Source organism: Eulemur rufifrons, chromosome 21, assembly GCF_041146395.1.
Source record: "Eulemur rufifrons isolate Redbay chromosome 21, OSU_ERuf_1, whole genome shotgun sequence".
Taxonomy (NCBI): Eukaryota; Metazoa; Chordata; class Mammalia; order Primates; family Lemuridae; genus Eulemur; species Eulemur rufifrons.
In genome coordinates, this window is record NC_091003.1 from 4,787,894 (window position 1) to 4,815,089 (window position 27,196).

At 53.3% G+C, this 27,196-nt stretch overlaps 1 protein-coding gene across 2 annotated transcripts in view; it reads left to right on the forward strand.

Moving 5' to 3' along the window:
• The first annotated feature begins 510 nt into the window (after positions 1-510).
• RILPL1 (Rab interacting lysosomal protein like 1) overlaps positions 511-27,196 on the forward strand; it is a 29,851-nt gene continuing 3,165 nt past the window's right edge. Inside the window, exons 1-6 of one of the 2 annotated variants that reach the window (XM_069496912.1) lie at positions 511-975; positions 6,938-7,088; positions 11,049-11,167; positions 11,765-11,998; positions 19,244-19,416; positions 20,426-20,518. In XM_069496912.1, the coding sequence (XP_069353013.1) occupies positions 667-975; positions 6,938-7,088; positions 11,049-11,167; positions 11,765-11,998; positions 19,244-19,416; positions 20,426-20,518 (1,079 nt within the window). In that variant the 5' untranslated portion in view covers positions 511-666. The remainder of the gene's footprint in view (positions 976-6,937; positions 7,089-11,048; positions 11,168-11,764; positions 11,999-19,243; positions 19,417-20,425; positions 20,519-27,196) is intronic. The other variant, XM_069496914.1, reaches the window with a different exon arrangement.

Genomic DNA, 27,196 nt, shown 5'->3' on the forward strand with positions numbered 1-27,196 from the left:
CGCGCGTCCCGGGGTCTGGAGTGGGGGCTGGGGGAGCAGCTGCGAGTCAGCAGGTTGGGGGCGCGGGGCGGGTGGGGACCTCGGGGCGCCCCCGGGCGGCAGAAGGCGGGCGCGCCCCTCGCCAGGCCGGGATCGGGGCGGGGCGCTTGGCATCCCCGCGGGGGGAGCCGGCCACCCGGCCTCGCCGCCGTCGCCAAAGTTTCCCGGAGGAGCCGCGGGCCGCCCTTCCTCCCCGGCCCCGGCGCGGGGGCGCCCCTGGGCGAGAACTGCTTCCGCGGGCAGCGGGGCCCCGCTCCGGCTAGACCCCGCGCCTCCATTGCGCCCAACTCGGATTCCCAACTTGGGAGGCGCCGCGGGCCTGCGCACGCGCGCGCCTTCCTCGCCTCCTCCTCCTCCTCCTCCTCCCCCCTCCCCTCCCCCCATCTCGGGAGCAGGCTCTGGCCGAGCCGGGCGCCCAGACCCGCGGCCCGGCGCGCTGACCTCGGCTCCGGCCCGCCGCCCCCGCCCATGCCGACGCCGGCCGCCCCGGTGCGCCCTCGCCCGCGGGCAGGCTGAGCGCGGCCGCCGGCGGCGCCTGGGTGGGCCCGGCCCGGCGCTGCCCTCGACAGCGGCAAGTTTGGGAGTTGCACTAGTTTGCGGGGTGCGGGAGAGGCCGGGAGCACCGCCATGGACGAGGAGCGGGGGTCGGCGCTGGCGGCCGAGTCGGCGCTGGAGAAGAACGTGGCCGAGCTGACCGTCACGGACGTGTACGCCATCGCGTCGCTCGTGGGCCAGGAGTTCGAGCGGGTCATCGACCAGCACGGCTTCGAGGCCATCGCGCGCCTCGTGCCCAAGGTCGTGCGCGTCCTGGAGATCCTGGAGGTGCTGGTAAGCCGCCACCACGTCGCGCCGGAGCTGGACGAGCTGCGCCTGGAGCTGGACCGCCTGCGCCTGGAGAGGATGGACCGCATCGAGAAGGAGCGCAAGCATCGGAAGGTGGGTAGCAGCCTCAGTCTGCCCATCCGGGCAATGGGGCTGCTGGAACGCAAGGGCCCTTCAGCTCTGGGCCACTGTGGGTGCGCACACATGTGTATACAGGGACTAGACAAGAGGGGACTAGACTGGGTGAGGGAGGGAGGCCCTTGGCATATACCACCTGAGAGATTCAGAGCAGTTCTCTGGAGTCAGACCTGAGTTCCAATCCCACCTTTACCATTTAGTAGCTGTGTGACATTGGGTAAGTTACTTAACCTCTCTGTGCTTTATGTCCCCACCTGTCAAATGGTGATCACCTTATAAGAATGAAATGGGATGATATAGGTTAAGTGCTTAGATACTACTATTCTTTTCCGGAAATGAAATGAGCCCCTGCCCCCAGTGAGACCCAAGAAGATGTGACACCAGGCCTTTTCTCCCCCCCCCCCCCCCGAGCAAGGGGAATGTGACATACAGCCAGTGAACTTACACTGAGCCCAGTCTCTTGAGTTCATATTTGCAACTTTCTTCCCAGGGCCCCCCTAGTTGATTAACCTGTGCCCGGAGGTGCTTCCCCCTCCTTGATTGTATCTGTAGTCCTCACAGAACTCGGGAGGTAGGAATTATCTTCATTTCACAGAAACTGAGAAACTGAGGGAAGAGTCGCGGAGGGATTTGTCCCAAGTTAGTGGTGAGAGGGTCCCAGCCCCAGTGTCTCCTCCCTGCGCGGTTGGAATTGGGGCAAGGGGGTGATTTGAGGCAGCTTTAAGGCTAAGCCTCTCCCCTGGGAACAGGAATCTGCCTGAATCGGGGCCTCCCCCTGGTCGGGGAGTCCAGACGAGGTTCCTGGGGAAGAGGAAGCGGGAGACGTGTGGTTTCCTGCCCTAACCTCAGCCCAGGGATGCTCCCAGCAGGCCCTTCAGACTGAGAATGGGAGGAAACACCTTTCCTTGAGAGATTGGGGTGCCTGGGCCATCTCTGGCTTGCTGTGTGGCCTCAGGAAATAAAATTGGCCTCTCTGAACCTCCCTGGCGGGCCATCGCCTATTGTGTACTTTGATGATCTGTGTGTTTTCAGGGAAAATGGCCAAAGCTGGGTCTGCAGCCTTAACCTGAGGGCAGATCGTGGGTGGTTAACAGCGCTTTTGCCAGGTTTCAATGTGTTTGTCCTCCTAGGTCTCTATGCCCTGGGGTCAGGAAGGAAACTCAAGCTCCCAGGAGCTGGGCAGCATTTCCAAGGTCACAGTGGGAGCTTGAAAATGCTTCGGGCCAGTAATTAAAGATTCCTAGGAGCGGGACTTTGGAGTTAGACAGCCTGGTTTCAAACCCCACCATTTGTGGACTGTGTGATCTTGGGCAGATCGCACAGCCTCTCTGTGCCTCAGTTTCCTCAGCTGTAAAATGGGGTACTAATAGAACGTATCTTGTAGAATTGCGGTGAAGATTAATGGAGTTAATATACATAAAGTGCTCAGGACAGAGCCTGCCCATAGCAAGGACTTTGCAAATGTTAACTATTAGTTTTAGGCCAGAGATACTTTCCCTGAGGTCCTCACAGGCTGATGTTGGGGAGCCATGGCCACCCCAGACATCCCTCCTCCTACCCCAGATGCCCCATCCCTCCTAGAGGGTCGAGGAGGGAAGGGACGTTTGGAATCCTCCCATGCGGCTGCCTCTTAACAGCACTAAGGGGCTTGACCCAGGTCACACCAGAGTCCTGGCACCTACACCTCCCCCCACCCCTGTCTCTCTAGTTCTGCCTGGGCTGGGAGACACCCTAGTGGCTTTAGGGTACTCGGCCTAAAGCCGGATGGAATTCTCAGCCAGCTGCACTTGTTGCGTCTGGAACACCATCAGCTAGGAAGTAAACACCCATGTGCTCAGGGCCAGGGCTTGTTTATAAACATCAGCAATGACCTCTCATAAATCTGAGGACTGAATCCTCCTTTTCCCACCCCGGCCCCAGGCCCCTTTACTTTGCAATCTTGGGAGAGAGGAGGGACTCAATCTAATTTTTCTTTTTCCACAGCCTCAAAGGCCCTTCAAGGTGATATTTCCACCAAAATCTTCTTAGCCTGTCCTTGGTCTTGTCTGCCTGCCCACCCTCCCTTCCTCCTTTTTTCCCTCCCTCCCTCCCTCCCTTTCTCTTTTAACAAAGAAGGCTCCAGTAAAGCGCACACCCTCTCTTCCACCTACACCCCCCCCAGTAGGTCCCCACTCAGTCGCTTCTACTCATCACTTAGGCGCAGGCCACCGTCCTATCACGTTCTATCTTGTTACTCAATGTGCAGCCCTGTTGACGGGCCACAGAGTGCAGAGTGCCATCCCCGGTGACACGGGCTACACAGAGAAAAGCAAAGTGTCACTGGTATCAGGCAGTGGGCGGGTAACAGGCTTTAGAAAGCAGCGGCTGGGCTGATACAATTGCAGATAATGTAAACGGCCTGTGTTCACCACTCAGCAGATCTATTTATTGAGCATCCCCTGTGTGCCAGGCACTGTTCTGGGCACTGGGGAGACAGCAGTGACCATGACAGATGAAGTCTTGGCCCTCACGGGCCTGACCTTTTAGTGCAGTGCCAGCCCATAGAAATACAATGTGGCTTGCCATGTTAACAAAAAGAAATAGGGGAGATTAATTTTAATATATCTTATAGAATCCAGTATATCCAAAATATTTTTATTTCAACATGTAATCAGCATAAAACATTATTATTGAGATCTTTTGCCTTCTTTTCTTCCTACTACATCTTCAAAATCTGGTGTGTATTTCTCCCTTACCCTGTGTCCCGACTCAGACCAACCACATTTCAGGTGCTCACCAGCCACATGTGGTTAGTGGCTCCTCTATGGGATGGTGCAATTCTAGCATAATGAGATAGATTTTTTTTTTAATCAGTTTATAAGTGCCATAGAGAAAATAAAACAGGGAGACGAAGACTAGGGTGGCGGTCTAATAGATGGGGCAGTCAGGAAGGCTTCCCTGGGGAGGTGACATCTGAGCTGAGATCTGGATGAAGTATAGGAACCAACCACAGAGAGCTGAGGGGAGGGGCATTCTAGGCAGAAGGCGTGGCCCCAATTGATCCTCTAGCCTCAGCCTCCAGAGTAGCTGGGACTACAGGTGCGCACCACCACCCCCGGCTCTATTTTATTTTCTGTAGAGATGGGGTTTCTCTGTGTTGCCCAGGCTGGTCTCAAACTCCTGGCCTCAAGCGATCCTCCCACCTAGGCCTTGGCCTCCCAAAGCGCTGGGATCACAGGTGTGAGCCAATGCCCACGGATACATGCGAATATGGGCATTACATTGGATACGTGCGGGTACAATCTAATGCAGTATTGTGGAGGCACGTGGATAATGTCCATATGAATAATACCAGATAAAGTTCTGGAGGTCAAGAGTCATAAATGGGTCTCACTGGGTTAAAATCAAGGTGTCAGGAAGATGCCATTCCTTTGGAAGGCTCCTAGAGGAGAACCCAGCTTTGGGACCCTGTCTGCATTCCTTGGCTTGGGCCCCTTCCTCCATCTCCAGAGCCAGCAGTGTAGCGTCTTCACATCTCTCTCTGGAGATTAGAGCCACATTGTCCCTAACACTGACCCTCCTGTCTCACTCTTATGAGGACCCTGTGATTACACAGACCCACCTGGACAATCTAGGATCATCTCCCATCTCCAGATCCTTCACTTAGTCACATGTGCAAAGTCCCTTTTGCCACCTAAGGCAGCATCTTCTCAGGTTCCAGGGATCGGGACATGGATGTTGCTGGGGGCTGTTATGCCCGCCCCAGCCAGTTACCCTGGACCGATACTCTCTGAGCCGTGTGCTCAGCCTATGCCAGGTGGGAGCAGAGAGGACCGGGGCTGGAAGAGCCTCACTCTGCTCCCGAGCGGAGCCTGCGTGTGGGCTTCCGCCAGCCCCCCGCCCCCCGCCCTTCACCTTCCCTGGTGACCTCGAGCCAGCTGTCTGAACACTTGCTTGTTACTGCTCTTTGCCCCAGTGCGGCAGGCTTCCTGACGGAGGTGGGATCTAAGAACTTATTTAGACGATGGACAGAAGCGACGCTGAGTGTCCGGCCACCTGGCGGGCTTGTGACGGATGGTAGGAGGAACGGGGATTAGTACACACATCGTCATTAACACTTCCTGAGTGCCAGGCATACTCCAGGCGCTTTTTATATGTAGTGACCATTTATCCTCACAGCAGCCCTCCGAGGGAGATAATACACTTCCTTCCTCGTGTCCGGGGCACCTGAAGGTTGAATAATTTGCCCAAGGTCACCTAGTCAGTGGCAGAAACGAGATGCATACTTGAGTCAACAGATGCCAGCACCCAAGCCTGACCCCACTGCTTCATCCGGCAGCGGCAATGACGCTTTGTCAACTAGTTTACAGTTGCACGAGATACTTCTTTTTAGGTAACAGCTTTATTGAGTATAATTCAGATACCATACGATATGTCCACTTAAAGTCTACATGTCAGTGGTTTTTAGTGTATTCAGAGAGTTGTACAACCATCACCACAATCAATTTTAGAACATTTTCATTACTCCAAAAAGAAAATTCATACCCATTAACAGTCAATGCTCACTTCCCCCAGCACTGCGGCTCTAGATGACCTTCAGTCTGCTCTGTCTCTGTGGGTTTTCCTTATTGGACATTCATATAAATGGGATCATACAATATATGGCCTTTGTGGCTTCTTTTTTTGAGACAGCATCGTTCTCTGTCACCCTGGCTCAAGTGCATCATCACAGCTCACTGCATCCTCAAACTCCTGGGCTCAAGCGATCCTCCTGCCTCAGCCTCCTGGGTAGCTGGGACTATAGGCGTGCCCCACCATGCCCGGCTAATTTTCTATTTTTTGTAGAGACGGGGTCTCACTCTTGCTCAGGCTGGTCTCAAACTCCTGACCTCAAGGGATCCTCCTGCCTCAGCCTCCCAGAGTGCTGGGATTACAGGCGTGAGCCACCGCGCCCAGCTTGGCTTCCATTCTTAGCATGTTTTCAAGGTTTCTCCATGCTGTAGCATGTGTCAGAGTTTCATTCCTTTTCGTGGCTGAGTATTATTCCATTGTATGGATAGACGACGTTTTATTTGCCCGTTCTTCTGTTGATGGACATTCGGGTTGTTTCTACCCTTTGGCTACTATGAATAACGCTGCTGCAGACATTAGCATGCACACATTTTTGTGTGGACATAGTTTTTGTATTTCTTGGGCCGATCTTAGTGGTGGAATTGCTGGGCCCTGCGGGGACTCTGTTTAACATTTTGAGGAACCAGCAGACTGTTTTCCAGCATAGCTGCAACATTTTACCTTCCCACCAGCAGTGTAGGAGAGTTCCAATTTCTTCATATTCTTGTGAGCACTTGTTACTGTTTCTTTGATTCCAGACATCCACAAAATAATTGCACTAGACTGATCTTATCCTCACATCCACCTTGTGAGCCTTTATGTTTTGGTTCCCAGAATGAGGGAAACTGAGGCTCAGAGTGGTTAAGTGTTGCTGAAGACCCCTTGGAGTGACTTCCATATCAGATAGCTAAGAAGCCTTGGGGCAGAACGGCCCTGTCGGCCTGTACATCCGCCAGATCTTTGAAGCCTCTTTCTCCCTTGGAGAAGCCGGTGTGCCCTGATTGTCCAAAGTTCAGGGTATGACCACCCCCAGAGGTGGCTGGGAATGTTAGGACCCCTGTAGCCTGTGGCCGCTCAGCCACACTCTTCTCTATCGATAGCAGAACCAGCTTTGTGGTAGTCCTTGGCGCAGTTCTAACCGGGCCAGTCCTAGCAGCATAAATGCGGGCATCGGCCCCGGGGAAGCACCTTCTCTTTCTTGCAGAGGTGCTGTAAGTGGCTAGCGGTGGCCTTGTCTCCCCACCTGCCCCATGCCTGGTTCTCATAAGGATGGGGATAGCCCAAAGCCCCGGCGGCCCAAGCTTCCCTGGACAGGCCGTGACCCCGACGCGTGCCCTGGCTTTGGCAGGAGCTGGAGCTGGTGGAGGACGTGTGGCGCGGGGAGGCGCAGGACCTCCTCTCCCAGATAGCCCAGCTGCAGGAGGAGAACAAGCAGCTCATGACCAACCTCTCCCACAAGGATGTCAGCTTCTCCGAGGAGGAGTTCCAGAAGCACGAAGGTAAGGCGGGGGTGGGCTCAGGGTGTGAGGAGAGGGCTGTTCCTGTTGTCGTGGTCACCCACGCCGTCAGTCATCACCATCATCATGTTCCCTTGATGTGTCCGAGGTGCTCTCTGATGTCCACAGTCTTTGGACTCCTGTTGTCATGTTGATTTATACCACAGCCCTGCCTCGATTTACAGATGGTGACACAGAGGTTCGTTACACACTGTTGCAGATCCCCTGTGTTTGTCAGGCTCCTGTCTCAGCCCTGGAATACACGTTAGACACGGCGGGGACCCTGTGGCATGCAGAGGAGATGGGTGATAAACATGTACACAAACAGATGGCAGAGTTCCAGGTGGCGACCTGTGCCATCGAGAGCTGTCACAGGGGATATGATAGAAAATGACTTGGTGGGGGCATCTTTATTTTTTTTTAATCAAAAAAAATTTTTTTAGAGACAAGGTCTCACTCTGTTGCCCAGGCTGGGGTACAGTGTCACCATCACAGCTCATTAAAGCCTCCAAGTCCTGGGCTCAAGTGATCCTCCTGCCTCGGCCTGCAAAGTAGCTGGGACTACAGGTGTGTGCCAGCACACCTGGCTAATTTTTTATTTTATTTTTATGGAGGTTGGGTCTCCCTGTGTTGCCTCGGCTGGTCTCGAACTCCTGGCCTCAAGTGATCCTCCCACCTCGGCCTCCCAAAGTGTGAGGATGACAGGCATGAGCCACTGTGCGCCACTGGGGCATCTTTACACAAGGTCACCTCTGACTGCCTGGGTCCGAATCTCAGCTCAGCTAGATCCCAGTCTTGGCAAGATGATTTACTTTTCCATAAATCAGCTTCTTCAACTGTAAAATGTGGATATTATGATAAGGATTATGAATTAAGGATATTATGATAATGAGTTAATACATGGTAAAGTATTTAGCATGTGGTAAGCACTAGATAAGTATTTGCCATCATTTGTTTTGTAACAGCTTTATTGAGATATTATTCACATACCACACAATTCACCATTTAAAGTGTACAGTTCATCCAGCCTGGGCAACATAGCGAGACTCCATCTCTACAAAAAAAATAATAAAAATTAGCTGGGCATGGTGGCACTCACCTGTAGTCCAAGCTACTCAGGAGGCTGAGGCAGGAGGATCGCTTAAGCCCAGGAAGTTGCAGTGCGCTATGATTATACCACTACGCTCCAGCTTGGATGACAGAGTGAGATCCTGTCTCAAAAAAAAAAAAAAAAAAAAATTATACAATTCAGTGGTTTTTAGTCTATTCATAGAGTTGTGCAACCATCACCACAATTTTAGAACATTTTCATCACCTCACAAAGAAACATCGTGCCCTCTTCACCCTAAGCTGTAAGAACCCATTGATCTACTCTCTGTGTCTGTGAATTTGTCTTTTCTGGACATTTCCTGGAAATGGAATTATGCACTGTGTGGTCTTTTGTGTCTGACGTCTTTTACTTAGCGTAATGTTTTCAAGGTCCGTGGACGTTGTAGCACGGCTCGGTGCTTCGTTCCTCTCTATGCCTGAGTTATGCTCCATTCTGTAGATAGCCTGCATTTTGTTTATCTGTTTACTGTTGATGGACTCATGGGGTGTTTCCACCTTTTGGCTGTTGTGAATAATGCTGCTGTGAACATCTGTGCTCAAGCTTTGCGTGGACACGTGTTTTCAGTTCTTTCGGGTAGGTACCTCGGAGTGGAATTTCTGGGTCATACGGAAACTGTGTTGATCTTTGGGCATTTCTGCAGGGCACCCGGAGGCCTCTGGGGGTGACCTGGGAATTCCCCTGCCTGTGCCACTAAGGCCCCAAAGGCCTCGGGGACCCGCAGGCCACGGACCCGAAAGCTCTGAGCTGCTTGCTTGGCACGTCACTCGTCCTGCATGTGGGGGAGCTTTGCTTTGCTTCCACAGCTGCCAGAGCCCTGCTGGGCTTGGCATGAGACAGCCTACACACGTGATTGAAGACGCACTTCAGTGGTGTCTAGCGCGGGTCCGGCTCCCGAAGGGTTAGCTCAGGAGGTCACTTGGCAGCAGCCCCCGCCGGAGTAGAGAGGCCGAGACCGGGCAGATGCCAGGCATGCCTTTCACGGTTATTTTTATTTTGCATGGGAAACCATGGGAACACAAGGACAAAGGCACTTCTTCCACCTGCTAGAGGAACAGACATTGGGCAGACGGGGGGGGCGGGGCCCTGGGAGAAGGTGGAGCCCGTGAAGTTGTGACCGTGTGGCAGGTGCCACACGGAGAATGTGCTGGGCAGAGGCCTAGGGGTAGACTGAGGATGCAGGGGAGCAGTCGTCTGAGTCCTGTGCAGGGGCGTGGAGTGAGGTGCTCAGAGGAGCCAGTGTGGCTTTCTCAGCAGTTAACAGCGAGCGCCGCTCACGGAGGCACCTTCGCAGTTTCCTGTATTTCAGCCCCTGGAAATCTCCAGATTAAACAGCACTTCCCTGCCCCCCGTTTTTGGAAACGCATCTTGTCAGCTGGAGGGCAAGCTATGAAGACTACTTGTTAGCACATGCAGGGATGCATCACGGGTGTCCCGGCCATCGCGCTGGGGAGATGGGGTGCGAGATATGCTCAAGGGTCTGGAGGAGACACCTTGGGCTCTGGAGGAGCAACTTAGTCACCAGGGAGGGGGAAAACTGGCCACATGGTCATTTTCTGAAGGGCAGCACAGAACAGCACTGTGCATTAGAGACAGAAGTAATTGTAACGTTTCTAGTTGGCACATTAGAAAAAGTAAAAAGAAACCGATGAAAGTAATTTCCATAATATATTTTACTTAACCCAGTAGATCCAAAATAGTAAGTATCCTTGCAACATGTAATCAATATAAAAATTATCAATGGGCTATTTTGCATTCTTTTTTCCTATTAAGTCTTTTTTTTTTTTTTTTTTTGAGACAGAGTCTCACTCTGTTGCCCGGGCTACAGTGCCGTGGCGTCAGCCTAGCTCACAGCAACCTCAAACTCCTGGGCTAAAGCGATCCTCCTGCCTCAGCCTCCCGAGTAGCTGGGACTACAGGCATGTCCCACCATGCCCGGCTAATTTTTTCTATATATTTTTAGTTGTCCAGATAATTTCTTTCTATTTTTTTAGTCAAGACGGGGTCTCGCTCTTGCTCAGGCTGATGTATTAAGTCTTTTAATGTCATATTCAATCTTTGAAATCTAGTGGGATATATATGTATGTGTAGTTATTTTTTACTGTGAAAATACACCTAACATATTACATAAAATTTATCACCTTAACCTTTTATTTATTTATTTATTTTGAGGCGGTCTCACTCTGCGCCCCTGCTAGAGTGCAGTGGCGTCATCATAGCTCATGGCAACCTCCAACTCCTGGGCTCAATGATCCTCCTGCCTCAGCCTCCCAAGTAGCTGGGACTACAGGCGCCACCACACCTGCCTAATTTTTTCTGTTTTTAGTAGAGACAGGGTCTCGCTCTTGCGCAGGCTGGTCTCAAACTCCTGAGCTCAAGCATCCTCCCGCCTCGGCCTCCCAGAGTGCTGGGATTACAGGCCTGAGCCACCGCGCCTAACATCTTTTGTGAGAGAAAAGAACGTAAAGACGCTTAGTAACTGTGAAGAGCGCAGAAATGGGGGGACGAGGAGTGGGGTCAGAGAGACACTGACAGGGCAGGTGGGAGCTGGGGGCTACTCTAGAGTGGTCAGAGGAGGCAAGACCTCTGCGAAGAGGTGACATCTAAGCCAGCCATGGGGAGTAAGAAGCAAACAGAGAGGGAGTCTTGGGCAGAGGCCTTGAGCGGGGAATGAGCTTGGAGGGGCCAGGAACAGAGAGAGCAGGCGCTGGGTGGGTGAAGGGAGCGGTGGAGGCCATAGAGGGTGTGGCTGGGGGCCACTAAGACTTCAGTTTCATTCTCGGTGGGAAGCCGCAGGGCTGTTTTAGTGTGTTGGGGGGTTGGATTCACCTGCTGGTCCCACCTCCCCCACCCAGGCATGTCAGAGCGGGAGCGGCAGGTGATGAAAAAGCTGAAGGAGGTGGTGGACAAGCAGCGTGACGAGATCCGTGCCAAGGACAGGGAGCTCGGCCTGAAAAATGAGGACGTGGAGGCTGTAAGTGATGAGCCCTTAGCCCACATCTACCCTCCTGGCCAGCAGGTACCAGCAAGAGACTGGATCCTCCACTCAGGGGGTTCCTTCCCCCCTTGGTCTCATTCTTTGGGCTCCATGGGGTGGGGGATCCTGCCTATGGCTTGGGAGGCCCAAACTGGAAACACAGCCAGGGAGGTCCAGAGGCCCCATCAGCCTTTGCTCTGACCCCGAGGCCTCCTCCAGCCCACCCCCGTCCCATCATGGCCTCTGAGCGACTTAGCAGGGTCCAGGCTGCTCCAGGAACCCATACGTTGCCTCTGCCTGCCTTAGGGGAAGCTGCCCCTTTCTCAACGCACGTTACCTCCATCTGTTAGGAAATTGCCATGCTATATTAATGCTAACAAGACACTTATCTCCCATCTGCCATAGAATTATCATAGTAAATATACAAATTACCCATCTCTGGTGTCAATACTTAGTTATGAGAATATGAACAAATTTCAAATAAAGATGTCTACAGTATAAATGGCACACCTGTAGATGGTTTGCCCTTGTGCAGTGCACCGCCTGAGCCACTGCAGGTGGCAGCCCCACACAGTGGCCTCCCTGTCTCCACAGCTGCAGCAGCAACAGACACGGCTGATGAAGATCAACCATGACCTCCGGCACCGGGTCACAGTGGTGGAGGCCCAAGGGAAGGCCTTGATCGAACAGAAGGTGGAGCTGGAGGCAGATCTGCAGACCAAGGAGCAGGAGATGGGCAACCTGCGGTCGGAGCTGGGGAAGCTGCGAGAGAGGCTGCAGGGCGAGCTCAGCCAGAACGGGGAGGAGGAGCCCGAGGTGGGTGCGGAGGTGGGTGCTGGGGTGGGTGCGGAGGGGCTGTGGGAGGCGAGTCTGTGGGCTGGCTGCAGGCAGGGTTGCCTTGTGTTCCCCGTTATCTGTGACAAAATGGGAGAGAGAACCGGCTACTGCCTGAAGACACACAGCTGGGTAAAGGCAGAGCTGGATCTGGAACATTCTGGCCCGGGGCATTCCACTTAGTGGTGGCTCCTGGGCACCTGCCATTCATTCATTCATTCATTGGTTCCGATGATTGTTAACTGTGTGGCAGGCACAGAGGATAACATGGTGAGCTAGATACAGACCCGGGCCCTGTCCACATGGGGCTTACAGTTTAGAATGACAGATGCGTTAGTCCAGACGTCAGGCGGAATCACACACTACCACGTGACCAGCAATCCCACTGCTGGGCATATACCCAAAAGAATTAGAAACAGGTGTTCACACAAACGTGTTTACGGCAATGTGCATAGCAACACTGTTCATGATGGCCAAAAGGTGGAAACAACCCCCACGTCCGTCAGTTGAAGAAGGGGTAAACAAATGTGGTCCAGCCACCCAGTGGAATATTATTCAGCCATAAAAGGGAGCACCGATTCGTGCCACAGCGTGGATGAACCCTGTAAACATGATGCTACGAGAAATAAGCCAGCCACCAAAGGCCACAGGGTGTATGAGTCCAGTTATATGAAATGTCCCAAACAGGCAAATGCACAGAGACAGAAAGTCGATTGGTCGGGGAAGGGAGGAATGGGGGGGCGTAACTGCTAATGGGCATGGGGTTTCTTTTAGGGGTGATGGAAACGTTCTGGATTAGATAGTGGTGATGGTTGCCTGACAGCGCGAATGTACCGTCTGCATGGACGGAACTGCCCACCATAGCTGCAGCGAAAATCCAGGAAGGCCCAGGGCTGTGAGGTGGGCACCAGAGGTGTCTGCCGCATCAATGCGCCCCCGGACTGTGCCAGGAACACAGGGGCTGCGGCACTAAATCCTTAGGGGGTTGTGATGTGGGGTTCATGGAAGAGCTATTCCTTAGGCTGGTGTCGGTGTTGTTAATGCCAAGACCGTGACAGGCAGAAATGTGGAAAGTGGACATATGGCTTCAGAAAAGTACACTGAACTGCTGGGGAGGCGCCCAGGGCTTGCTCTCTCTTCCAACAAACAGTATTAACTGTCTGAGGTTTGCAGACACTGTGCCAGGAACCTGGGTCACAGGTAGGGGAGGTAAGACAGACCAGCTCACAGGTGTGTTCAAGTCCCAGCATTCATTAAACGTCCTGTGAATTCAGGCCAGTCACTTCTAGGTTTTCTGTAGCAACCTGGGATACACACGAAGGTAAGGGAGAGAAGTCTTCAAAGGGAGAGGTTAGGGCCTGCTTTTGGCTAAAAGTGACGTAAACCTAAATTAAAATGGCTTAAAGGAGAGAAGCAAGGAATTTATTGGCTTTGTAACCAAAAGCTTTGAGTTAGCGATGGCTTCAGGTATAGCTGGTTCCAGGTGCCCAAATGATGCTGTCTGGAATTTGATTCAGACCTTCTCTTGGCTTTGCTTTCTTCCGTGGTGCCGTCACTCTCAGGCAGGCTCTTGCCGTACAGTGGCCCCTGGTACTCAGCCAGCTTAGCAACCCCAGTGGAAAGAAACTGCCTCTTCCCCAAGAGTCCCAGCAAAGTCGGAGGGAATGCTCTCCTTGGCCCATCACTGACCCAACTGTTGTGGCCAGATGTCTAGCATATGCATACCGTCTGTTCCCGAGTCACATGGCTGCCCCTGGTGGTTGTCAGCACAAGCCATATGGACTGGACGTGGGGCATGGTCTTTCTCCAGAGGAGAGTCGCAGTGACCAGGCCCAAAGGAGTGTGGGGATGGGTGCGGGCCAGGCAGAGACAACAGCTGCTAGAGCACTGGGGCCAAGAGTGCCACCCAGAACTCTGAGCAGCGGGAGGTGTGGGTCCATTCACAGGGTTTCAGCGGGCGGGAGCTAGGATCGACCGAGTTTCGTGGAGGACAGTGTGAACAGCCGAGGGCTCAGGGCAGACATGGTGGTCAGGAGCCCTTTGTGATAACCCAGGCGAGAATGGTGAAGGCTGGACTCTAAATACGGCAGTGGGGCCAGGCGCGGTGGCTCACGCCTGTAATCCGGCACTTTGGGAGGCCGAGGCAGGAGGATCGCTTGAGACCAGCCTGAGCAACATAGTGAAACCCCATCTCTCAAAAAAAAAAAAAAAAATTAAATATGGGAGTGGGATGGAGGGGGGGCCAGTGCCAACAACAGCTGCTAGGCCAATCTTGGGGCGATCGCGTCCCGCCCCCCACAGTGTACCCCTCCCAGCCCTCAGGCCCCACGAGGGCTCAGGCCTGTCTCCTCCTTGCCAGGCAGGGCCTGATCCAAACCTGGGTCTCGAGGACATCCGCCAGCCACAAGACTCCCAGCTCTGTTCCAGATCTCTTTAGCAATGAGGACAGGGACATTTCACATGTTGGCCCGACGGCCTGTGGGTCTCAGCTTCCCTTTCTGGCAGCCGAGGCCGTGGGAAGAAACGGGGAGTAAAGTCAGGTTGCAGCAGTGACCGCCCCGCGGCCGCTTTGCAGCGTCTGCTCGCAGACTCGGGCTGGCTCTGCTTCCCGGCCTCGGAGCCGTGTGCAGTGCAGGGTGCTTGTCCCTGGGGGACTGCGGGCGGTGGTGGCTGCACCACTGGCTGCCATGTGACCAGGGCCCGTCCATCTCTTCGGTGGTCAGTTTCCTCGTCTGATGAGTGAGGGGAATGACCTTGACTTGACTCGGGAGGTTCACGGTGCAGCACGGCTGGGAGGGAGGCCTGGGAGGTTGGAGCGGGGCGCAGGGACGTGGAGGGGCGGGCGCAGGGCAGGGCTTCACGGCGTCCGGAAGGCCTGTGAGAAGGGGAGGGCGTCCAGAGGTGGAATGAGGACACAGGCCGTTCCAGAACGGGGGACAGCGAGAGCCAGACAGGAGTACGGGCAGCCTGTGGCTGGCGGGGAGGGGTTCGTCCCAGGGCAGGATTCAGCGGGGGCAGCTGGGAGCCAGGGAGGGATCCAGAGCTGGAGAGGAATCTTCTCATCATTGCCCCACGATCCCTTCTGAGCCGTGTCACTGTCATTTCAGTGTCATCTCCAGTAGACAGGATTCTCTGGTTTTATAGCATCCTTATTAAGCCATAATTCATACACCATACAATTCAGCCATTTAAAGTATACAGCTCGGTGGTTTTTAGTTTATTCACTAAGGTGTGTGCTCATCACCACTGCCTAGCACATTTCTCCTGCCCCAGAAAGAGACCCTTACTCATGAGCAGTCACGTCCCCTCTGCCCCGCCCCTGGGCACTCTGTGGATGTACCTGGTCTGGACGTTTCACCTCAGTGCATGCTACGACGTGTGGTCCTGCCTGGCTTCCCCCAGCACGTTCTCTGGTTCCTCCAGCTCCTCATATTTTACCCAAAGGTTTTCCTGCCTTTCACAATTAGACGTATAAATCCTTAAGAAAATGCAGTGGGCCCTCTGTCTGAAAGGCTTTAAATAAACACAGTAGGAAGACAGTAAAATTAATGCCTATCTCCTGAATACCTCTGCCTTACGAGTTCTGGTTTCTTAGCAGGTCCTTTTTATAAAGTGGGTTCTGCCTGTGTGGGGAGAGCAGACAGGTGTGAGGTCTGGCAGGTAAGGCCGGGTTTAAACACGGGCTGGATTTATGCACGGTAGGCCAGCAGGTGCCGAGTGTGACCAGAGCACAGTTGTCCCCCGCTTGCTGGGCCAGGGGCTATGGGAGCAGAGGGCGTTTTGATGCGCCCAGGCAGCAAGGAACATTCCCAGGAGGCCAGGCCTTGGGATAAGGCCCGGATCCATGATGTCACTGTCCTCAGGCCTCTGGACAGGTCCCAGTGCTTGTTAGCTGGTCTCTTGGGCCTCCCTGGGAAGCAGCTGGGGCCTCAGGGTGTCTCCCTCACTCGGCGCCCAGAGTGCCTCCTGGGACCAGCAAGCAACCCAAGGAAGGCTCCGGCTTATCTGGGATAACCCCGGCCACCTATGGTGCCTCATGCAGTAAGCCTAGAAGGGCCGCTGCTGATGGGACCGGATTGCTATCTCGGGACAAGCCTTCTTGGTCACTCTGGGTCTGAACAGGCCAATCCTGGGCTGTCCATGGCACTGCAGTGGCTGCCTGGAGGCCTCCAGATTGGCCCGGGCTGTCCTTGCACCTGCAGGCAAGTTCCAGAGGTCAGGATTTTGCATGCCTGGCTGGGAATCCCACAGGCTCTAAGGGAGTCAGGTCCCTTCTCCAGATGAAAAGAACTCAGGTTCCCAGGAAGCCCTGCAGTGTCTTGGGCGAGTGAAACCTTTCAGGGGTGAACAGGGAACTGCTGCGGCTTTGAAAGCGTGTGTTCATAGAAATCCCGGGCGTCTGGGTGGGAAGCGCCTTTGGAAATACGACTGGGTGCCCGAGGGGTAGATGGGGAAATGAAGGCCCAGAGGGGAGCAGATGGCTCCCCCAAAGGCCTCTTGGGAGGCGGGGGTTTAGGGGCTCCCTTGAAGGACTTTGCCCCGCCCCAAGGTGTGAGGACCCCTGTCCGATAGCCCCTCCCAGAGACACAGAGAGGTAAGTCCCTTGCCGCTGTGAAAGGCAGGACCTGAATTGTCGGGAAGGAGGGGCAGGAGGGAGTGTGTGAGCCTGAGGTTTGGGTCCACAGCAGGGGCCACTGCTGCCTACAGGGGTCCACACAGGGAAGGGAAAGGGGGTGGGGGTGGGTAGCCACGGAAGTCACGTGGAAAAGGGAGCCACTGCTACTTGGCATCGGCCTAATGTTGCCACGGGGGAATGTGGGCCCAGGGTGGCCTGATCTGCCAATAGAGTTTTAGGACACAGTGAGGGCCAAAGTGGGGGGGTGAGGGTGCTGGTGTGGTCTGAGGACCTAGTTTGCAACCTCTGGTCTATATGACTGATGCTCAGACTTCCTGGTGAGCTCCTACACATTCGTCAAGACCCCATACACAGAGACCACACCTGAGCAACATCTCCCCTGATTCTCCAGTTAGAGTTGATGTCCCTGCACCTCTTTGATTATGTGACCTTGTAAGCGTCTATTTGTGGATATCTTCTCTTCATCCTCATCTCTTTGATTCTGTTCCGAGGACCGAACTCAGCAACCAGTAGGGCACAAAGTTAATGCTCAATAAATGTTGGATAAATATTAGACACCCAGGGTTGCTTCTTGGTGAACCTGGGTAGGGGAAGAGAAGGGAACTGCATTATTGCATGCCTGCTGTTTATCAGTCACTTGCTGTGTGTGGTCTTGGGTACAGAACACCCAGCACATAGCTGTGGGGTGGTTCACGGAGTGCCTGTGGAGGCTCTGCAGAGAAAGCCGGACACTGAAGATGTCCCCCGAGGACACAGCCCACCTGCAGCTGTGGCATCAGCAGACGCTGAGAATACTTTCTTGGGAAATTAAATCCTCCAGCGTTTCCTCTGGAGTTCTTAGGTGGGAAGAGGCCCCCCCAGTCAGCTGCCCAAGCAGCTCGCGGGGGTGGCAGGTGGCAGTTTCAGTTTCTTGCTGCCTCGAGGCCCCCACCCCTGCTGCTGCTGCGGCTCAGCGCTGACGGGGCAGGGTCAGACGGCTCCCCCCACTCAGGCCTGCCTTGTGCTACTCTGTCACCTGATCTGCCACGTGGGTGGTGTCTCCTTTCAAGTGTCCTTTCCCAGAACAGCCCGTCCTAGACTCTCCCAGGATGTGAAGCATCTCGGCTCTGCCTCCTGGAGTCCTTCTGCCTCCTGGCCTTGTGGCACTATCCACACTGGCCTGAGTCCCCTTCTCCTTGTGCCACTATGAGCTTTTTCTTGGGGGCCTGGGGTGGGGAGTCTTTCCATCTCCCGTTCGCCGGGTCTGGAGCTTTTCCACTGCCGTCCTAACCTCTGTCCGCCCTGGGCGATCACAGGACATTGTGGCTCAGAGGTGTCGGGGACATTGCACTATCTTGAGAGTATGGGCCACCTGTAGATTTGGCCAGCTGAGTTGGAAGCAGCTTGCAAAGACATCCTTGCTATCCAAAAAATGGGAAATAAATGTTGCCAAGAACGTAGAGAAATTGGAACCCTCCTGCATTGCTGGTGGGAATATAAAATAGTGCAGCCACTGTGGAAAACAGTTTGACAACTCCTCAAAAAGTTAAACATAGAATTACCATGCGACCCAGCAATTCCACTCCAAGGTGTAGATCCAAAGGAATTGAAAACAGGTGTCAGAACAAATACGGTTCCTGGCATCGCCATTCACAATAGCCAAAAGGTAGAAACAACCCACATGGCCACCAACTGAAGAATGAATAAAGAAAATGTGCTGTGTCTGTACAATGGAATAGTATTCAGCCATGAAAAGGAATGAAATACTGATTTGTGCTACCACATGGATGAACCTCGAAAACATCCCTTTTGGGATGAAAATGTTCTGGAACTAGATAAGAGGAGGTGGTTGCACAACATTGTGAACATAGTAAATGCCACGGAGCTGCATGCTTTAAAAAGGTTCAAATGTTATGTGTATTTCACCACTATTTTTTTTAAAAGGCTCCCTTGCCATGGAAGGTGGGAGGATGGGTCTAGATCTGACCTGGAGCAGGTGACTTAGCATGATGCTGGGGTCCACCAGTGTCACCTTCATTGAGGACAAATGCCCAAGTGCACCCCCACCAGGCTTCCACCGAACTCCAGAGTCCAGATGCCCAGAGCCACCGAGGAGCAGAGGCTCACCAGAAGGCCCGTAACAGATGGGAGAACATGTATGACTTAGTGTCACATGAAAAGGGAATCAAGAATCGCACGCAGGCTATGATTCCAGCCACTCTGGCCAGATTAGCAATGGTCTTAGTAAGAACATGAGAGGAGAACCTGGGAGGTGAAAGCAGGCAGATTTATGAGGGGGGTGGTATTCGATGTTTCTTCTCTTTGGATGCCTTTTTACGTTGGTAACAAAACCCTGCAGCAGGTGGCGGGTGGCGGGTGGGGAGGTGCCCGGACCAGGGTCCGGCTACTGAGAAGGCAAACAATGAACAGGTGGCCACGGGCTTCCAACTCCAGAGGGAAAGTGTACAGAACGTGAGCAGAGGCCGCCCGCGGGTGCTTAAAATAGCACCCTCAGCCGGCTGCTCACACCCCAGGAGGTGGGAAATTCGGGCTCCATCGGGATACAGAGTGGGTGCCACTGGTGGCTGCCAGGAATTCATTAGCGGCATCTCTGCCTCCTCCAGATGGAGCCAGCTGGAGAGGAGTGTGTCTCAGATGCGGAGAAGGTGGCCATGGATCTCAAGGACCCCAACCGCCCCCGGTTCACCCTCCAGGAGCTGCGGGACGTGCTGCACGAGAGGAATGAGCTCAAGTCCAAGGTGTTCTTGTTGCAGGAGGAGCTGGCCTACTATAAGAGGTAAGTGTCCCTGGGATGGCCCGAGCTGGGTCCTCTCTGAGTTTTTGTACAGTTGCCTCCTGGAAAACAAGCATTTCCCCTGTACCCTTTCTGGGTACCGTCTGTGGCCTACAGCCCTGAGCTCACAATCTCTTTCTGAAACGCCCAGAGGTGTTTTATGAATCAGAACTTTTCAGCCGTTAGGAGGAATATGACACGTTGACACGTACCGTGTAAGGTGGAAGGACAGATGCACCAGATGTGGTCCCTACTCCAGAGGGGAAGATGAGAGATGCACAGAAAGTACAATACCACTCATTTTTATTGGAACCCACTTGTGTACCTGGCACAGAAGAAAGGTTTATGGTGCTGAGCGCAGTGGTTCACACCTGGAATCCCAGCACTTTGGGAGGCTGAGGTGGGAGGATCACTTAGGGCTGGGAGTTCAAGAACAGCCTGGGCAACATAGCAAGACCCCATCTCTACAAAAAAATAAAATAATTAGCTGGGCATGGTGGTACGCGCCTGTAGCCCCAGCTACTTAGGAAGCTGAGGCAGGAGGATCGCTTGAGCCCAGGAGTTCAAGGCTGCAGTGAGCTACGATCATACTACTGCACTCCAGGCCCTATCTCTAAAAAAAGAAAAGAAAAAGAAAAAAAAGTTACTGACTGTGCACTGGATGTTCAAAGATGGGAGAGATCACTTCTGGCTTGGAGATGGGGTAGAAATCAGGAAGGCTTCCTGGAGGAGGTGGCAATTGAACTGGGCTTTCCTGAAAAGAGGGTAATATTTAGGTATGAGAGATGTTGAGGGGTGGGTGGCATAGTCTGGGTAGAAGAAACCACAGAGGAGTAGAGACAAAGAAGCATTTTTAAGGACAGGAAACAAGGAGTGGTTCTATGTGGCTGTACTCTTCAGAATAACCTGAAAGTAGAGACATGGTCCCCATCAGACAGTACTCTTCTGGAATGTTCTAGTTCTCATGGAATTTTTTGACTTTTTAAATCTCATGCCTCTTATCTCCTTCCAGTGAAGAAATGGAAGAGGAAAATCGGATACCCCAGCCTCCACCCATTGCACACCCGAGAATGTCCCCCCAGCCAGAGTCTGGCATCAAGCGACTGTAAGTGATGCGCTTTGGCGTGTTGGGCTGCTCCTCACGCGGCTGAGCTGGCGGTTCACTTGTCCTCTGACTTCTCCTCCTAGGCACCTGCTCCCAGGGCCAGGCTTGTCACTAACCATGTCCTGCTGAGACGTGCTTAACCCTGGAGCACATGTGTCCTGGCCCCGGACTTTGAGTTCATCTCCCTACCTGAATGCTGAGTTCTTCCCGGGGGGTGTCTGGGCAGAGAGGTGTGGGCAGGTGGGGGCGGGGGAGAGGCGGGGGCCTGTGGCTGGTGCTGAGGAGCATGCTTGGGTGTGTCAGGTGGGGCAGGATGTGTCTCTAGGCTTTGAAGACAGCACATGAGGCTGGGCAGGTGGGGGGTTTTAGCATCTTAAGGGCTTAGAACCCCAACTCTGAGATGCCTGGAATGGCCCTGGGTCTACCCCATCTGTGCATTCCTCTCAGTATTCATCCATTTGGCCCTCTGTCTGCCCATTAAGTATTTTTTTTTTTTTTTTTTTTTTTTGAGACAGAGTCTCACTGTTGCCCAGGCTAGAGTGAGTGCCGTGGCATCAGCCTAGCTCACAGCAACCTCAAACTCCTGGGCTCAAAGGATCCTCCTGCCTCAGGCTCCCAAGTAGCTGGGACTACAGGCATGTAACACCATGCCAGGCTAATTTTTTCTATATATATATATATACTTTTTAGCTGTCCATATAATTTCTTTCTATTTTTAGTAGAGATGGGGTCTCGCTCTTGCTCAGGCTGGTTTTGAACTCCTGAGCTCAAACGATCCGCCCACCTCGGCCTCCCGGAGTGCTAGGATTACAGGCATGAGCCACTGCGCCCGGCCTTGCCCATTAAGTATTGACTGGTGCCTAGTACATGCGGTCAGGCCCTGCGGGGGACACACAAAAAGAACAACCTAGTCCTTGCCCTCAAGTAAACTTGAAACCCCTTTGGTGGTTCTTGGCATCAGCAGATGATGCCTTTGAGATTCTGATGAAGGTTCACAGACCCTCTCCCTGGACAAAAAAAAAAAAAAAAAATTGCAAAGTTTATGTACAATTTCAGGAGGTTCATAGACCCCTGAAGCCCTACAGATAAAAGGTTAAAATCTCTCGTCTAAATTAGCTGGGCATGGTGGCACGTGCCTATAGTCCCAGCTACTCGGGAGGCTGAGGCAGTAGGATCGCTTGAGCCCAGGAGTTTGAGGTTGCTGTGAGCTAGGCTGACACCACAGCACTCTACTCAGGGCAACAGAGTGAGACTGTCTCAAACAAACAAACAAACAAAAAACTCTGGTCTAGTTAGATGGCCAGTATCTACTAAGAACCCACTATGTGCTGGGTACTGTGCCCACAGATTGTCTCGCTGAATCCTCACCATAGTGTTTTGAGCTGGAGGCACTGTCATCCCATTTTATAAAGAAACTGAGGCACCTGTCTAGGGTCATACAGCTAATAAGAGACAGAGCTGTGGTTCAAACCCGGGCGACCTGGCCCCAGAGCCCACATTTTAAACTCTGTGCATGGTGGTCTTGTGCCTACAGTGTTATAGCCCTGTGATCTCCCCTGTGAGGGTCTTCCTGGCTCTGAGCCTTCCAGTTCTACCCAAGGCCTATTACGAAAGAGACCTCGGTTCTTTCCCTTGAAACCCAGCAGAAGCTTCATGAAAGCAGGGGGCACAGGTCGGAAAGCCAGGAGTATTGTGTGCCCCAACCTTTAAAATCCAGTTATGTTTGGAAATTCTTAGCTGGTTCTTGCTCTGTGAGTTAACTCAATGCAGAATGTGTGTAGGTGTAACTGCTGGGCCCTCTCCTCTCAGAAAACGGTGCCCTGTTCAAATTCTGGGCCCTGGTGGCCGTGGGAATGGATGACAGCTTCCCAGAGTGTGTGGGTCGATGCGTGGCTCCCCTCCAAGCCTCTTGCCAGCTTTATTCGAGTTGCTTATTAGCTTGCCCCCAGATCCCTGCTGGACCTGGCAGGGAATATGGTCCCCAGTTCTGGTTAAAGATAAATACTTCCTAGGGATGAAGTGGAACCAGAAAAGCTTCCTCTGGGTCCCAACACCATTTTGACCACGGATTGGTTAGTAATCTTCCATTTGCAATTGAAACTGAACTCAAATAACTTAAAAAGAATTTGGCTAAGTAACCAAAACTTCCAGCCTGGGCAAAGTAGCGCACACCTGTAATCCCAGCACTCTGGGAGGCCGAGGCAGGAGGATCACTTGAAGCCAGGAGTTCGAGACCAAAAATTCCCAGGTTGCTCTAGCTTTGGGGCTCAGCTGGGTGCAGGCCGTTCCTCCACCCCTGACGTAGTTTTCCTCTCTGTGGGCTCTGTTCTCGGGCACGCTGCCCACACTGAGGATGGCAGAGTGCAGCCCTCAGCTCAGGTCCCGTTTCCTTCCTTCTGTCTGGGTCTCCAGGTCAGGTTCCCTATTCCCGGGAGTTCCACAAGAGTCACAGAACCGAGTCCCATTGGCTCTCACTGGGTGAGACCATCCCTAAACCAATCACAGGGCAGCACATTGATGTCCAGGTCTGTGTTTCCTTCTCACCCCTGAAGCTTAGAGTGGTTTCAACTTCATCTAGTTCATGGGGACTGGAATTAGGGGAAAGACAGGTCCCCAAGCAGGATCAGCGCGCTAGACAGACAGAAATATGGGATAGCCACAGTAGCCTCATGGTGGGGGTGAGGAAGCTCTTCAGTTTTGATCCTGTGCAGAACTTGGTACCCAGGAAAACTCTCATCCTTGGCTAGGGTTTCTCATTAGCTGCCTGGGAAGAAATGAAATTGGCTTTGCCGAAACTCTGACCCACCCGCCAGCCCACCCCTGCGTGAGCGTGAGCAGGGCCCAGCCTACTTGCTTCCGCAGCTGCAGCTCCCAGGTCTTTAAGAATCAGACTTTCTAGCATCTTCAGTTCGTGTGTGCCCAATTTACAGAGCCTCCAGCACCCATAGTCATACGTAATTCTAAAAATTCCTTCCAAAGCTAGGTTCTTCTGACTATAATTTTCTCCTCCAGCCCCCCTTTTTCTAAACAGATAATTAAGAGTTAGCTTTTGCAAATCTCATACTGGGTGAAGTCCAGAGGGAAGTTCTCAGAAGTAGCCAACAAATCTTTCCGCTAGTTCTTCTATCCACACCTCAGTAGGCTGTGGTGTCCACCCTTCTTTCCCACATTGTTCCAGAAAGGACCCTGGGGCCCCATTTTCAGAGCTTTTTCCCCCTTTAGGTTAGTTTCTGGTTGCTCAGCAAGACCTGGGGCTCTGAGCCTGGCAGGGAAGCAGCTGGGATCAGGGAGCCTGAGAGAGAGATAGGAGAGAGAGAGAGACAGGAGAGAGAGCGAGACCAGGACCTCCCGTCCATGGGTACAGGCAGCCAGGCCTGGGGCAGCCCGGCCTTCTCAGGGATGCAACTGAGAGAGCAAAGTGGCACAAAAGGCTTTTGACCAGCACGGGCAGGACACTGGTTGCCTTTGTCCACCTCGACTGCTGACTAGGAGCTGCAACCATGAGGCCTGGAGCCCAGAGGCTGGGAGGAGCCTGGGCAGGGACAGACCTTTCCTGGGCCGGGGCAGGGTAGGGAGGTGACAGTTCTTCAGATGGTTCTTAGCCCTTCCCCCTTTCCTTCCTTCACTCCTCTCACACCTGTCTAGGTCTCTGGTCTCTGCTGCGCTGCAGTCTGTTTAGTGCAGCTCATGGCTACTTTCCAGCTCAGCGCCGTGGCCTGGACCAGTTTCTCCCCTCCCCCTCGTGCTGCAGCAATAAGTAACCACCAAGGAGGCTTGAAGGGGCTTCACCAGCTTAGAGCACTTGAACCAAGGTGTCTGCCACCCTGTCAGAGACCCGGAGCTAGGACAATTATCCCCATTCCTCAGATGAGGAAACTGAGGCCTGGAGAAGCCCATTGACTTTTTTTTAATTTAAAAATTTTATTTTCCTCTTTTTTCTATTTCTTATTTTTATTTTTTGATTTTTTTTGTTTTTATTGTTTATTTTCTCTTGGTTTTTTATTTATAATTTCTTATTAGTTGTTGTTTAATTTTTTTTTTTTTTACTTTTTTGAGACTGGGGCTCATTCTGTCGCCCAGGCTGGAGTGCAGTGGTGTAGTCATAGCTCACTGCATCCCCAAACTCCCAGGCTCGAGCGATCCTCCTGCCTCAGCCTCCCAGGTAGCTGGGACTACAGGTGCATGCTACCATACCTGGCTAACTTTTCAATTTTTTTTAAAGTTGGGTCTCACTGTGTTGCCCAGGCTGGTCTCGAACGCCTGAGCTCAAGGGATCCTCGTGCCTTGGCTGCCCCCCCACCCCTGCTTCCTCATTACACCCCCTGCGGCCCCAGCTGTGGGCTGACTGCCCGGCCCCTTATCTCTCCAACACACCATGAGTCAGAGTCGTCAGACTCCACATTTCTGGGCTGAACTCGACAAGGGAACCAGAAACCCCTGCTGCCAGTGGAAACGGCGTGCCCAGAAGATGTTCCAAGAATAGCTTGTGATTGAGCAGCTGCTGGCCCGAGAGGACGGGCTGGCACTGCCTGGGAAGGTCACGAGGGAGTGCCGGAGTGAGCTCAGCCTTGTTCCCAGCGAATGCCAGGCACCAGCGCCCCCCTTCGTGTGGGCCCCGTCACTCAGTCATAGTTCCACAGACACACACAGCTGCTTTCTGCAGGCCAGGGGCAAGGGGCTGATCAGAGACAGGAATGCAGGCAGCAGGTACAGAGGGAGGCCGGGGAAACAACAGGTCAGAACTGGCCTCGAAAACTGGAAAGGTTGGCTTTGGAGTAGGCAGCCACACAGGTGATGAGTGGTCACGGCCACCGTGCATTCTGTCCCTGTCCTCCTACCACCTCCCTCCCTCGCTTCAGCCCAGGAATAGCTTCTTCACAGCCACCCGTTACATTGCCTGAAATGCCACTGTTAGAACTTCCTTTAGTTTCAGTCCTCCAGAAATAATTGGTGGGGGGCGGATTAAAACCAGCTACAGTGTATCCACGACGTAAACTTTTGGCCAAAACAAGTCAGTCTTTACATGGAAATGGCTGTCCCTCTCAGGTAGGCAGCTTCTGCAGGGTAGCACCTGGAACAGCAAGGGAAGGGGGCTGCCCGCTCAGTGAGCCCAGCGAGGCATGCAGACAGCAACTCGGCGGGAACACTCCAGGTGTTCGTGGGCCCTGTGTCCCTCTCACCCCAGCCTCGGCCACAAATGAAGTCCAGCATTCCCAAGTGGGCAGACATCTTTCCAGGAAAAAGATCCACCGTGTGTCTGGGGCCACCTCCCTCAAAATGACTCTGTGAGTGCCCTGTTTGGGTGTCTTGGCAAAGGTGGGTGCAAAATGGTGTGGCTGGGAGCCCCTGGAAAGCTAACTGTGCCCACTAGCCTGGCCTCTGGGGATTGGGCCCATTCACTTAGCAAAAGGTATTCTACCTTCTCCGTGTCATCCTGAGACGCCATCAGGGATTCAGCGAAGATGCCACCTCTCAGCTACTCTGTGAAGTGCAACAAAGGTGATCCAGGGCCAGGCGCGGTGGCTCACACCTTTGGGTGGCTTAGGCAGGAGGATCTCTGGAGGCCAGGAGTTTCAGAGACCAGCCTGGGCAACTAGGCTGGGCACAGTGGCACGTACCTGTAATCCCAGCTACTTGGGAAGCTGAGGCAGGAGGACTGCTTGAGCCCAGGAATTCAAGGTTGCAGTGAGCTGTGATGGCCACACTGCACTCCAGCCTGGGCAACAGAGCAAGACCATGTCTCAAAAAAGAAAAAAAGTGATCCCAACACCCAGAGAATCTCCAAACCTCATTTGAGACAATTATATCTTTTTCCAGCCAACCTTTTTTAAAAAAAAATCATAGCTTTTCAAAATAAGCTCTGGTGGCTTGGTAGGAGTTTCGTCTTCATTTCCCCTGCCCAGCTGAGGCACAATGAGCGGTCACTGTTGGCTCGGACCTGTCCAGAAGGCTGGGGAAGCGTCCTAGACCATCGTGCTGGTTCTCTGCTTTAGTTCTCTCTGCCTCACGCTTTGCACGTTCACTCCTGGGCCGCACCTGGCCACCGTGGGGGCACGGGTCCTACAGCTCATGGCGGCCTGGGAAGTGCGTACAGCCCCTAGCACGGGTGTTTCCACAGCCTCCCAAAGCATGTTTGGATTCCTTCCTTCCCACAGCCACGCCTACGTTTTCAGCCCCTGAGAGCCACTGTCATCCCTTGGTGGCCACCACACACTGTATCATTTTCTAGGGCTGCTGTAGTAAAGTCCCACAGTCGGGGGTGCTTAGACAACAGAATGCACTGTCTCCCTTTTCTGGAGGCCAGAAGTGTGAGATCAAGGTGTCAGTAGGGTCACCTTCTGAGGCTGTGAGGATCTGTCCCAGGCCCCTCTTTCCCGGTGGCAGGCTGGCAGTCTTTGGTGTCCCTTGGCCTGCAGAAGCATCACACTATTATCTGCCGCCGTCTTCACATGGCCTCCCCCTGTGTGCGTGTCTCTGTCTAAATCTCCCCCTTTTATAAGGACGCCAGGCATGTTGGCTTAGGACTCACCCTACTCCAGTGTAACCTCATCTTAAATAGTTACACCTGTAAGGACCCCACCTTCCGCGGTACGGGGGGTTAGGGCTTCAACATACGACTTTGGAGGCAAGGGACACAATTCACCCCACAACATATGCCACAAGCGAACCCCTCAGCTG